This window comes from Trypanosoma theileri, assembly GCF_002087225.1.
Source record: "Trypanosoma theileri isolate Edinburgh chromosome Unknown TM35_Tth_18_V1, whole genome shotgun sequence".
NCBI lineage: Eukaryota > Euglenozoa > Kinetoplastea > Trypanosomatida > Trypanosomatidae > Trypanosoma > Trypanosoma theileri.
The window spans coordinates 382,903-394,913 of record NW_021639860.1 but is presented as its reverse complement, the minus strand read 5'-3'; the positions used below and the strand labels follow the sequence as shown (position 1 = coordinate 394,913).

The 12,011-nt window shown below is 36.8% G+C and overlaps 2 protein-coding genes across 2 annotated transcripts; both read left to right on the top strand.

Moving 5' to 3' along the window:
* Window positions 1–669: 669 nt before the first annotated feature.
* On the top strand, window positions 670–3,591 carry TM35_000182340 (cyclic nucleotide-binding protein; the record flags this gene model as incomplete). Its single annotated transcript, XM_029026547.1, has 1 exon — window positions 670–3,591. One exon carries the CDS (start codon window positions 670–672, stop codon window positions 3,589–3,591), a length of 2,922 nt encoding a protein of 973 aa, XP_028882243.1.
* A 683-nt stretch (window positions 3,592–4,274) lies between these two features.
* TM35_000182330 (uncharacterized protein) lies at window positions 4,275–11,876 on the top strand (the record flags this gene model as incomplete). Its single annotated transcript, XM_029026546.1, has 1 exon — window positions 4,275–11,876. One exon carries the CDS (start codon window positions 4,275–4,277, stop codon window positions 11,874–11,876), a length of 7,602 nt encoding a protein of 2,533 aa, XP_028882242.1.
* Window positions 11,877–12,011: the final 135 nt, after the last annotated feature.

Sequence of the window (12,011 nt, the reverse complement as noted above, 5' to 3'; positions counted from 1 at the left end):
ATATATATATATATATATTACTTTACCAGTATTGAGATATTTCAACTGTACGAAGAGAACAAAAATAAATAAAATAATAAAAAAAAAGACACAAGGCATTACATTTTTTTTGTATTTGACTGGGATTTATTGATTTCCACTTCTTTTTTTTATTTCATTTTTTTATCCTCTCGCTTTTTCTCTCTTAACAGTTTATCCTTTATGTGTGGGTCATGAAAGGGTTTGCATTAAAGTAGCAATATCATCAATAAGAACAATCTTTGTTTTTTGGGGAAAGAGAAGAAATATGGTTCTTGGGTTACTGTAGAGAAAAGAAAAGGAAGAAAAAAACTCTCTCTTTATATTATTATCTCTCTTTTCTTTTCTTCTCTTTTTCTTTTTCTTTTTTGATTTCTTTGCGTCTGTCTCTGTACACTAAACTGTACGGACGGATATAATATAATAGTTCAAGGTGGAAACTCCCAGATTGGTCTGGTTTCTGATATTGAAAACTCCCATTTAACAAGTTATATATATATATATATATATACTGTTATTTGGCACAAAAGAAAATACATAACTGCAACAAAGAAAAGAAAAAAAAAAAGAAAAAAAAAGAAAAGAAACAGAGACAAGACGATTGGTTTTTTTTTTTCTTTCTCTTCTCTCAGTAATTTGATATTAAGGAGAATGTCAGAAATACCAAATGGTGCCTCTCTTGAGGTATCCCCAGCGCCTGAACCTCCTGTAAATGGAAAGGAAAGTTTAGTGCCAAAAGAAAGTAATAGACGTGAGAGAACTATTTCTTCAGCCGCAACCTCTCTATCTAATGAAACAATGGTGTTAACTCCCAGAGAAAGATTTGCTCGTGTAATTGAAAAGGTTTTACACACAATAGATGAACGAGCCAAACGTGCTGTGCCTAAACACTATTGGCATGAAGAAGACTCTGTGGATGAACTCACTTCTTGTATGATTTACGATGGTCAACAAAAATTAGAACCTCCTCATAATGTGGTATTAGATACTATGATTGCTAAAGGTATTCCTGTACACAGTGCAAAGGAACTTCTTTCTTTATTACAAAACACTGAACATTTACATTTACTACGAACAGAAGAATTATGTGAAGTGGTACGACTTGCCTTAAGACGTGAATACATAAAAGGTGAAGTAATATTACCAGCAGGATCTCAAACTATGCATGTGTATGTTGTGATTTGGGGTGAAGTGGATGTGTTTGCCCCAGATAAAGATTCCTTACATAGACATCATCATCTACGACGTCGTCATTCTCTCTATTCTCATCATTTAAATAAACGCTCGTTATTAACAAGTCAATCTTTTTCATCTATTCCATCCTCTGGAGGATTTGGACCTTTTGTACCGAGACGATCGACTCCTAATTTTGATTCTCGTTGGCAAACACCATCGCCTCCTCCAGACCAAGATGAAGATTTATGCATGACTCACTGTGGGAAATTAAAACCAGGTATGTTGTTTGGATTTGATGCCTGTGTGTTTGAGGAAAGTTCAGCTTTACATTATGTGGCTGGAAATGAGAGTGAAGTTACCGTAGTGGCCCTTTTACCACTTCCACAAGTGAAGGAACTCTTAAGAGGAAATGTTTGTCTTGCTCAAAGTGTCGGTCACAGTATCGCACAGGAAGATATATTTATTCCTGTACGTGAATTCTGTCGATATGTATTTGCCCCTACACCTGATATGAATGAATATTTACCACTCTGGACTATTCTAAATCGATATACAAAGATTAATAATGTGATTCACACAAAATTATTTAGTGGTGAAATTGATACCGCCGCTTGGGGATATGCATTGAAGCGATTACCAGAAAATGTCACCACAACATTTTGTTTTGATCTCGTTTTGGCTCTTCCACCTTTTGTGGCCACTCGAATGCGAGAGGAGGCGAAACGGGCAGATGTTCATCGAACCTCAAGAGATTTTAAACGTACGGAAGTAACATATATTCGTACAAAAGAACGTCGTCGTTGTACTTGGCATCTTGGAATGGAAGGGAAAGCTCTTGTATTGTTGCGAGATGGGTTTACAGATCTTTTGGATTTTCTTTCTATGTTGTGTGTTCATATTATTGAAAGTAATAAATTGCGTAGTCGTGTACAGGGAATGGTACATCCACCAGCGATTGATGTATTGGATGATTATTTACGAAATCGTGAAATAGAGGAAGTAAATGGGTGTAAACTATCCAAAGAAGAAGAATTAAATCGTGTGGAAAAAATATTATCTACAATGCCATTAGATAAGAATGAACAATCTGGTTTATTAGGTATTTGGCATAGTGATACACTTGGTAAGATTTATGAAGTTATGATGCATCGTGAGGAATTTAATGTACGTGTGGATCCCAGTGTTTCCCGTAAATTTCAAACAAGTCCATTTCATGAATGGGCATTAAATTTACGGGCATGTATAATGCAGAAAATGGGATTAGATCGTAATTTACCTCCACCGCATGATCTTTGTATTGATATTGTAAGTAGTAATACACATTGTATTAAGAATCTCTTATCCGGTTTTCATCGTAAGAATCGACATGTTGTGGAGGAATATGCGAGAAATGATAAACGATTAGGGAATATTGATGAATGGCATACTATTGAAGATGCCTTATATGCCTCTACCGCTTCTCTCTTGGCAACAGAACGACAAGAGTTAAAGGAAGAATATGTACGTGCATTGGATGAGAGTGGGATTACAGTATTGACAGATACGGCAATGACTGGACTTCAAGTAGATGTCATTCCTGTACATGCCTTAAACTTTAAAAAGATTGATACCGTTTTACAGGAATCTCTGAAAGATTCCGTTTTACAGGATTCAATGAGAAGATCGGTAGGTGATGGTATTGAACAGAGTTCTACGGTTTGGCGAAGAGTTTGTCTTCCACGTCGTGGTCCTGGTGATAGAAGTCAAAACTGTGATGATTCTGCCTGTTATCGTTTAAATCGACATTTCATTATTAATATGGATTTCGCCTTTGGAGCTCAGGCAGAAGGAATTTGTCAAGCCATCTTTAGTGTATTTGGTTCCCGTATTCGTAGTGTAAGTGTGATGGGAAAAGCCGGTGGACTCACTGGTAGAAGAGGCGATATTCAATTACCGCGGGAGTTAGTCATGTCGAAATCCAGTCTTATCATGGAAGATGCTCAGGATGAATTACGGCGTTGTCGTAATCAAGATTTCACTGCCGCGCGATTACGTGAACTCGCCGGTCCATCTGTGGAAGTTCACGAAGGAAGAGTCGTCACGATTGCAGGAACTATGCTGCAGAATGTTCGTATGCTGCAATTTTATAAAAACATATGGGGATGTGTGGGGGCGGAGATGGAGGGATCTTACTTTGCCCGTGTGATTGAGGATATGTACCGGCAGGGCATTGCGAATCCAAATCTCATTACTCGCTTTGCCTATTACACCAGTGATTTGCCGCTGGCGTGTTTGGAGTCCGCCTCGCGGGGGGGCGGGGGCGATCAGAGTTTGTCGGCCCCAATGTCAGCAGCAGAGGGCGTTCCTCCGCTCTACGCGATCGCACGTGGTATTCTGGAGAGAATTCTTTTAACGTAAATATTATTATTTATTTATTTATTTATTTATTTATTTTATTTATTATTATTATGATGAGGATGAGGATGATGAAAAAAGAAAAAGAAATCATGAGAAGAGAAGAGAAGAGAAAAAAGAAATAAAGAAGGAAGGGAATGTAGGTTTGGTGGGATATATATATATATATATATATATATATATATATAATATAATATATATTGTTGTTACAAAAGATGGGTTTGTACATCTTTTTAGGGTAAAAAGAAAAAAATGGAGAGTAATGACCCCTTGAAAAGGTGGGGTAGTGGTGATGGGTGTTGTCGTTATTATGTTGATTACAATTTTCCTCATTTCATTTACAACGATAATTGAATATTTTTGATTAAATGTAAGTATAAATAAATAAAGAAATATATATATATGTGTGAATAATAAGAAGAGGTTTTCCCCTTTTTTTGTTTTCATTGCTATTATTTATTCTTATTATTATTCTTATTGTTATTCTTCTCTCCTTCTCTTTTCTTTGCACTTATCTATATTACCAAGAAAGAGGAAAGGAATACCAAAGAAAAAGAATAAAAAAAAAACACGAACGGACGCATCATCATCATTATCATCATCATAATAATAACAATAATAATATTTACTATACTATTACTACTATTATTTATTCTTCCTCTTCTGATATTTGTGTATGGCAGTCTATGGCTCTATTGTATCATCAATGGTATGATACAGACATTACGGCTGTTCCCGCAGCGGGAAGTCATTTCCGTGAAGTGCGGCTCTCGTGGTCCTACACAGATCCAAAGAGAAGAGAAACTCTTCTCGTTCTTCTTCTTGCCGCTCCCGCAGCTATCACAGCAGAGACGAGTGATGATAAGAGTACATTATATGCATTAAAGATAACACTATTTAAATCCGCAGAAACAGAAGGAAAAGGAGGAATAGAGACAGGGAATGAAATCCCAACAACAACAACACCAAAAGAAGAATTACATAGTGCCGTATTTGAATTACACAATTCACCGGATGTTTCTGTTATAAAAGGAACAAGTGGTCTTGTTTTTATTTCTACACGGCAATTCTTTTTCCTTTCTTCATCTGAGGAAAAGGAATTGGATCGTTTTGTTTACATTCATGAATTTGGATGGGAACGACAACAACAAGTAATACGACCATTAAAAGATATAGAATCTATTCAACATGTATTTATGGAGGAAAAGGGGGATATGGATAAGCAACTTCTTCTTATTACACGCATTCCTTCTCCTCCCTTATCATCAGAGTTATGTAAAAATAATAATAATAATAATAATAATAATAATAAGAATAATAAGAATGTAAGTGTGGTGGATATATTAGTGGTTGCATCAAGGAAAGAGTGTAAAGGAAAAAACGCAACATCCAAAGATCGTTTGGTATCATTGGCAAACAAAAGTGGACTCTCATTAGGATTATCGCATGTAAAAGAAAAAATAGCCACTACAGCCTCATCCTTCACATCATTCTCATCAGCAGCGAGAAAAGAAAATGAAAAAGAATCATTATATACTTTTATTCTCGCAGTTGTGCGGTGTAGTATTGGGAGTACACGTATTGCAACTGCGGAATGGGAACTTATGCATCTTTTCGTTGATCGTGCCGTACCATTTCAACGTTATGTTCATGATATCATTACACGTGGATCCTCATGGATCCCTACTACTAGTAATAGTAATAATAATAATAATAATAATAATAATAATAATAATAAATCTACAGATACGATAGTAAAACCAAATCAATGCACATGGTGTTTTCTACAATACCCAGTGACGATACCTGCAGAGAAGTCCATACGACGTGGTGTAGTGATCGCGTTAGTGCCACGATGTAATAATGATTACTTTACTGTTGTGTGTGGTGGTTTTGATGTGGAGAGTCAAGTCTATCGATTGGGGTTTGTGAGTGGTGGAAAGACGGCAGGGTGTAGTGCTGGTAGTAATAGTCCACAAGAGATGATGATAGAGGAAATGGATAGTCCTGAGGAAACACTATGGAGTCTTGCAGAGGATACACAAACAGTACAGATGTGTATGTTGGGAAAACCAGTGGAGTGTTTATGTGGAGAAGAGAAGGAAGTGTCATTCGTAAACAGTGCATCACAAGATGCGGGTCCTCATATACATGGAGGTATGCATTCTGTGAAGCATACAAATCCTGTTGGAATGACTGGTATTAGAGGGAGAAGTAATAGTCATCTCTATACGCATAGTAATAGTGTTCATAGTAATAGTAGTTGGATGCGGCATACAGGATTAGCCATGGTACTTCGCTTTGTAGTGGATTTCCTGGATGATGGTTTAACGAGTATAGATGGTAATAATTTAATTGATAATAATAATAGTAGTAGTAATAATAATAGTAAACAAAGACGTGAACAGGAATTATTATTACCGCAGGGTCTTTATATTACTACTATTCTTCCAACAGAGAAAAGTCGTCATGGTCGTTTTCCACTTCCACATTCTCTCTGTTGGTTAAATACCATTCCATTACCAATTGGTCAAGCCGCTACAAGTACAGTTCTCTTCACAGAGGGAGAGAATAGTAATGAACGTCCATTGTTAATGAATAGGAGTTGTAGTCATAATAAGAATGGAATGTGTGTAGTAAAAAGAAGAGAAATTGCAGAGGAAGAGACTACTTCCTGGTATCATGTACTGCCAACCTCAATGATATCAACATTTCCTGTTCGTATGGGAGAAGAAGGGGCGGTTCGTTGTTTTGTGAGTGTAAATGCTTTGCTAAAGAAAACTAGATTAACCTTCACTGTTGAGATGGGAGGAATGAATACAATCCCAACAAGAACAACAAGAACAACTCCAAGAACATCAACAAGAACAACTCCAAGAATATCACCAACAGCGACACCAAAAACAGCAGGAATAACAGGAAAAATAAGACAAAAAACAACAACTTTGGATTCTTATGTTCCATCTAAATTATTGCGGGTTGCACACTTAATGTATGTTCGACCAACCATAACTGGAAATAGGAACCCTGTGCATGATACTATAGATAGTAATGTTGACACCTCTGTAGATGATGAGAATGGTAATAATAGTAATAGTGAAGAAGAGGAAATGATGTTGGCTGTATGCCTAGCGCGTGCAGTGGCAGCGAAAGAAAATAATAATACATTTGATGAAAATTCCCAACAATCTCTTCTTACTGTTAATCCTACTATTACTAATAATACTATTACTAATACTAATACTAATATTATTAGTGATATTCCTATATATGATTTCCTGGAAGATTGGGCTGCTGCGGAAACGGTGATATATGAAGTCTGGCGTCATGTTGCTATGACTAAACACACTTCTACCACCATGCGGTTCCTTGATTATTTAACAGAATCCACAGAAGTATTAGAAACACAGAATAATAACAATAATAATATTATTACTACTTATGTTAATGATGATAATGATATACTATTACTAGCCAACTCCCTACGTCGTTTTCTTTTAGCCTTTTTAATTGAACTCGATTGGACCACACAGTGTGATAACAGACTCCTTCGCTATGTTGTTTTATACATGCTTGGGGCTGTGAATGTATATACACAACTCCCACAAACACGAGAAGATTCCATGCGTGATGGAAATTCATTTATTCCACTCTTAACGCCTAATGAAAGACGCGGTATGTGTGTATTACTTTCACACAGTAAAGCCTGGTCATCTCTTGCCATTGCCCTCTTTGCATGGGTTAATCATTCATCATTAGAGAGAAATGGAGAGACATTGGTATTAGAAGATGTTGTCCATGCATGGGAGGAAATGACTGTAGATTACACAGAAAAGAAAAAGGAGGAAATTACCTTTGAGTCTATTTTGCAGCAGTTATGTAGATATCAAGATGCTGGGAAGTATCAACATGCCGTTGCGGCACTTGTGCGAGGAGGTGTAAACATGCGAGGTATTCTTTCACTTGTGGGATGGAAAGGGAATGAAATACGTATGAATGCTTCTATCATTTTACTTCGATTGTTCTTGGAAGTGTCAGCTGCATGTGAGGAGACTATTAACATTACTAATAATACTAGTATAATGACTGCAGTAGAAATTTATCAACTTGTGGAATCTACAATATGTAGACTTTTTCCAAAGAAAGAAGATATCCCGTATGAACTACCAGAATTATTATATAAGTGGAATTTTGGCTTTTTAGAAGGTTGGCCTCTTCATACTATATACGGTGGTTTACCGTTCATCTATTTACTCTTTTATATTGCTAGTGTTGGTGAAAAGTCTAATACCGATTATGATAATGATAATAACGTCCATCTTAATAATAATAATAATAATAATAATATTATGAAGGCCGTACATGTACTCTGTTGGCTCGCTGCAGATACAGTCAATCGCTCAGCAGAAGTATTGAATATACTCTGCGAGGCAAAGATACCATTAATGTCACTCTCTTTTACAGAAAAAACAAGAGAGACTTCTCATGACTCCCATACAGATGTATCCTCCGTCAGTGATGGTAATCATAATAATAATCAGAGAAGTAATAATAGTAATAGTAATAGTAATAGTAATAATAAGGCTTCTTGTAGAGCTTTTCATTACTTATTGGCTTCTCCTACACTATCTCTATTATCACATGCTCTCACATCCACCATCATTGACACTCATCATGTAAATTATGATAATAAGGATAAAAATATTTTTAATGCGAAGAACTTTATTCTTCAGATGTGGAATCTTGTACTTGAAGGCGATGAGTCCGCAGCATTTAATCCTAATCTCCTTCGACAATTATATACATCACTTCAATCTTATAGTAATATTATTCCACAGGGAAATAGTCGTGAAACTCCATTATTATTAATGGATTTCTTACGGCCTGTTTTCATATCAACTCTTCCACGAATTCTCGCAGCGGTTGGTGATAAACGAGAAACAGTTGGAAGTGCACTTGTAGCGATTGCCGCAGCAACTCCAATAACTACATCCACAACAATATCAACAACAACATCAATAACAATAATAACAACTAGAGGAGGATCAACAGGAATTGTGCAATTGTTAGATCCTCCTTTAGATGAGAGTGAGAGTCTTGAAAAGGTCTGGCGTACGATCATACATGAAGTTAAACAATTACTATTACTATACGCAGATGATAGTCTTGAAGTTCAATGTCTTTCTTTGTTGTTTACAGCCTTTCGAGCCTGGTCTAATGCCTTATTAGAGTATTCTAGTCAAGTGAGAGGTGGGTTTGGTCCAATGATAATAGAGGAAGAAGAAGTAATATTTACATTCTCTCCAGCAGAAATGTATTTTCTGGCTTTGCAGATACTCTCAAATGAGTCTGCTCGGTTTGTTGTGGCCACAGAACTCATTCGTCGAAGTCTTCAACCACACTTATTGCAACAACTAAATAATATACTACCAGAAGAAGAAGAAAAAGAAGAAGAATTAGAAGAAGGTGTGAATAAGACTTCTACAGATACCACTATGAATATTGGTACTAGAGGAAGTGATGATGATCATCATCATAATTATTATAATAATGATGATATCAGTACTACTTCTACCAAGCGAGTATTATGGCGTGGTAGTAAGATCTATTTAAATGATATTATAGAAAGTATGAGTCTTATCTTTTCTGCCTTTGAAAAGACCGCACCACTTTATGCACATGCCTTACTTTTTCTTATTTTAGATGAGGCCGCTGCTCTTACACAGATGAATGAAAGAGATACAGGCGTCGTGATTGGAATGCGAGGAGAGAGACGGTTTCCATTGGAAGTTCGTCAAGAGATGCTTCACTATACACAAAGAGCCGCTAATGCGGAGTGGATGAAATTACATCGACAAGAAAAGAAATTGATTGCTTGTATTTTATCGGATCGTTTAGAACTTCCAAAGGTAAAAGATGTTGTGGATGGGGCCTATGTGGAGAGTGAAATACATTATCAAACCCAACGAGTCTTTGAACGTGTACGGGAAACAATGCAACAACGAGAAATTAATACAGTGTTATTAAATAGTTTAAGAAAATCTTTCTCTCATCATACACAAACAGAGGGGAGCTTAGGAAGAAAAGATGATGATATTTCCTATTCTTCTTCTTCTTCTTTACATGCGGAAGAAAGAATCTGTCCTTTCTCTACAAGTATTATGTTACTTGTACGAGAAGAGGCTTATGTGCGACAACATCTTCAACAACGTTTATGGGCAAAATATAATGAATTCTTCAGCAATAGTAATAATAATATGAATAATGAATTTACGATAGCGCTGGGAACATTATATTTAGCCCTTCGTGAAGAGCAGCGAAGACGTGTATTTGTTCGATATGTATATGAACAACATGATATAATAGCCACCTTTGTGTATACTTTATATGTAGATATACGTGAAGCCTGCAAGAATGGGGCTCGTCTCTTACTTCAAGACGCATTAGAGGCTATTCGTAAACGTATACATTATCTATTACTACAGGAACGAGAATCCCGCACAGCTGTAGAGGCTCTTTATTGGGCTCAACGTAGTGTATTTATCGATATGCATCAACAGCAATTGGCTTTATTAGAGGCAGAAGAGCACTTGCGAGAACAATACATCACGGAGGAAGATTTACAGCGGGATGAAATGTATGAAATGTTTGCGAGAGAAGAATTAGAAGCCCAACGGCGATGTGAGGAAAGATTAGAAGAAGAGGCTTGGCGTTCAGAAGAGGCACTATGGGCAGCCGAACAAGAAAAAGAAGAAAAAGAACAAGAAGAAGAAAATGATGATGAACACACAATGGTGGGTGGTGAGAAAGGGAAATGTATAGGAAATAAACGTTCACGCACGAATGCATTTCTGCAATGGCAGGAACGTCAATTGGCCGCAGCAGCAGAGAAGGAACAGACATTCACTACTACTACTAGTACTAGTACTAGTACTACAAACATAACAACAAGAAAAGCTCTCAAGTCTACTATAGTAGAGGAAGTAAAAGAAGAGAAAAAAGAAGAAGAAGAAGTGAAAAGAGAAGATATTTCACCAGCAGCACCTTCTCTATCTATTAAAGAAGTCTTTGCCCCACTTCTGCAAAGTGAAGAAACTCACCAGCGAACAGATGATGGAAGTAGTGGATACCGTACACTATTAGACTCCTCAGATTCCCTCTTTAGTGCCTTCTCACGATTACAAAAACAAATTATCTCTACTGTTGCCCCTCCCCCACCACCACACTCGCAGAGTGGTAAAAGTAAACAAACAACAATGATAATGGATCCACCTGTTTATCAATACAAAGAAAAAGAGGAAAAGGAAGAGAAGGAAACAGAATATGTAGATCAACAAACACATGCATCTAGAGAAATTCCACATCCCATTATGGAGACGAAACTGGTGAGACCACAAACGAAATCCGTCAAGGATGAATGGGATGAGACATTCGAGGCGGTCTCTTTTCCATCCACACTGCGAGCACCTGATGAAAGTCCTGCTGTGAACAGAGAATTACCCACAGTTGCCCAAGAAGAAAATGATCATCATAATAACAAAAACACTCAGAAGATCCAACGCCTACGCCTGTCCTCAACAGCAGCAACAGCAGCAACGGGTAAACGTAAACCCCCGCGGAGACGTGGATTGGGTGAAGTGGTAAACTTAGATGCGGCACTGGTGGAGGAGAAAAGCACAGAACCGATAAAACCACAACAACCACAACAACAAGAAGAAGAGAAGGAAAAAGAAGAAGAGAAGGAAAAAGAAGAAGAAAAGGAAAAAGAGCTTGAGAAGAATAATGAGAAAAAGAATAACATGATTGATCCCGCATTGGATAACACAGGTGTTGAAAGAGTGTTAATTCCCACACAAGAAGTGAAGGAGGATACTGTAAAGACTGAAGCCATGAGTGTCAGAGAAGTGGCTTCTGTGAAAGAAGAAGAAGAAGAACAAAAACAAGAAGAGGATAATGAGTATTCTATGGCTGCTCCAGAGATCCCAATAGTACGATCAAAGAAGAGAGAGGAAAAAGTCTCTCAGAGTGAATTGTATACAATAAAAGCGGAGGATAATGGCAGTGATAATAACAATACTGTTGCTATGGATTATCCTAACAATAATGATACTAATAATAATAATGATACTAATAATAATAATATAACGACGGAGAAGGTTGTGTTTGAGTTGTCTCCTGAACAAATAAAGATGTTGCAGGATGATGTGGAGGTGAGTCGATTAGTTGTTTGTAATGAAGAACGTTTAACACGTGCATTTCTCGTTAGGCGTTTTCTTCTGGAGTTATAGTGCTGATTCTCTTGTACATTTTGGTTTACAAGAGAAGACATAAGGATGGTAGGAAGAATAACAACAACAACAACAACAAAAGTCGTATTAATTATTATTATTATTATTATTATTATTATTATTATTATTATTATT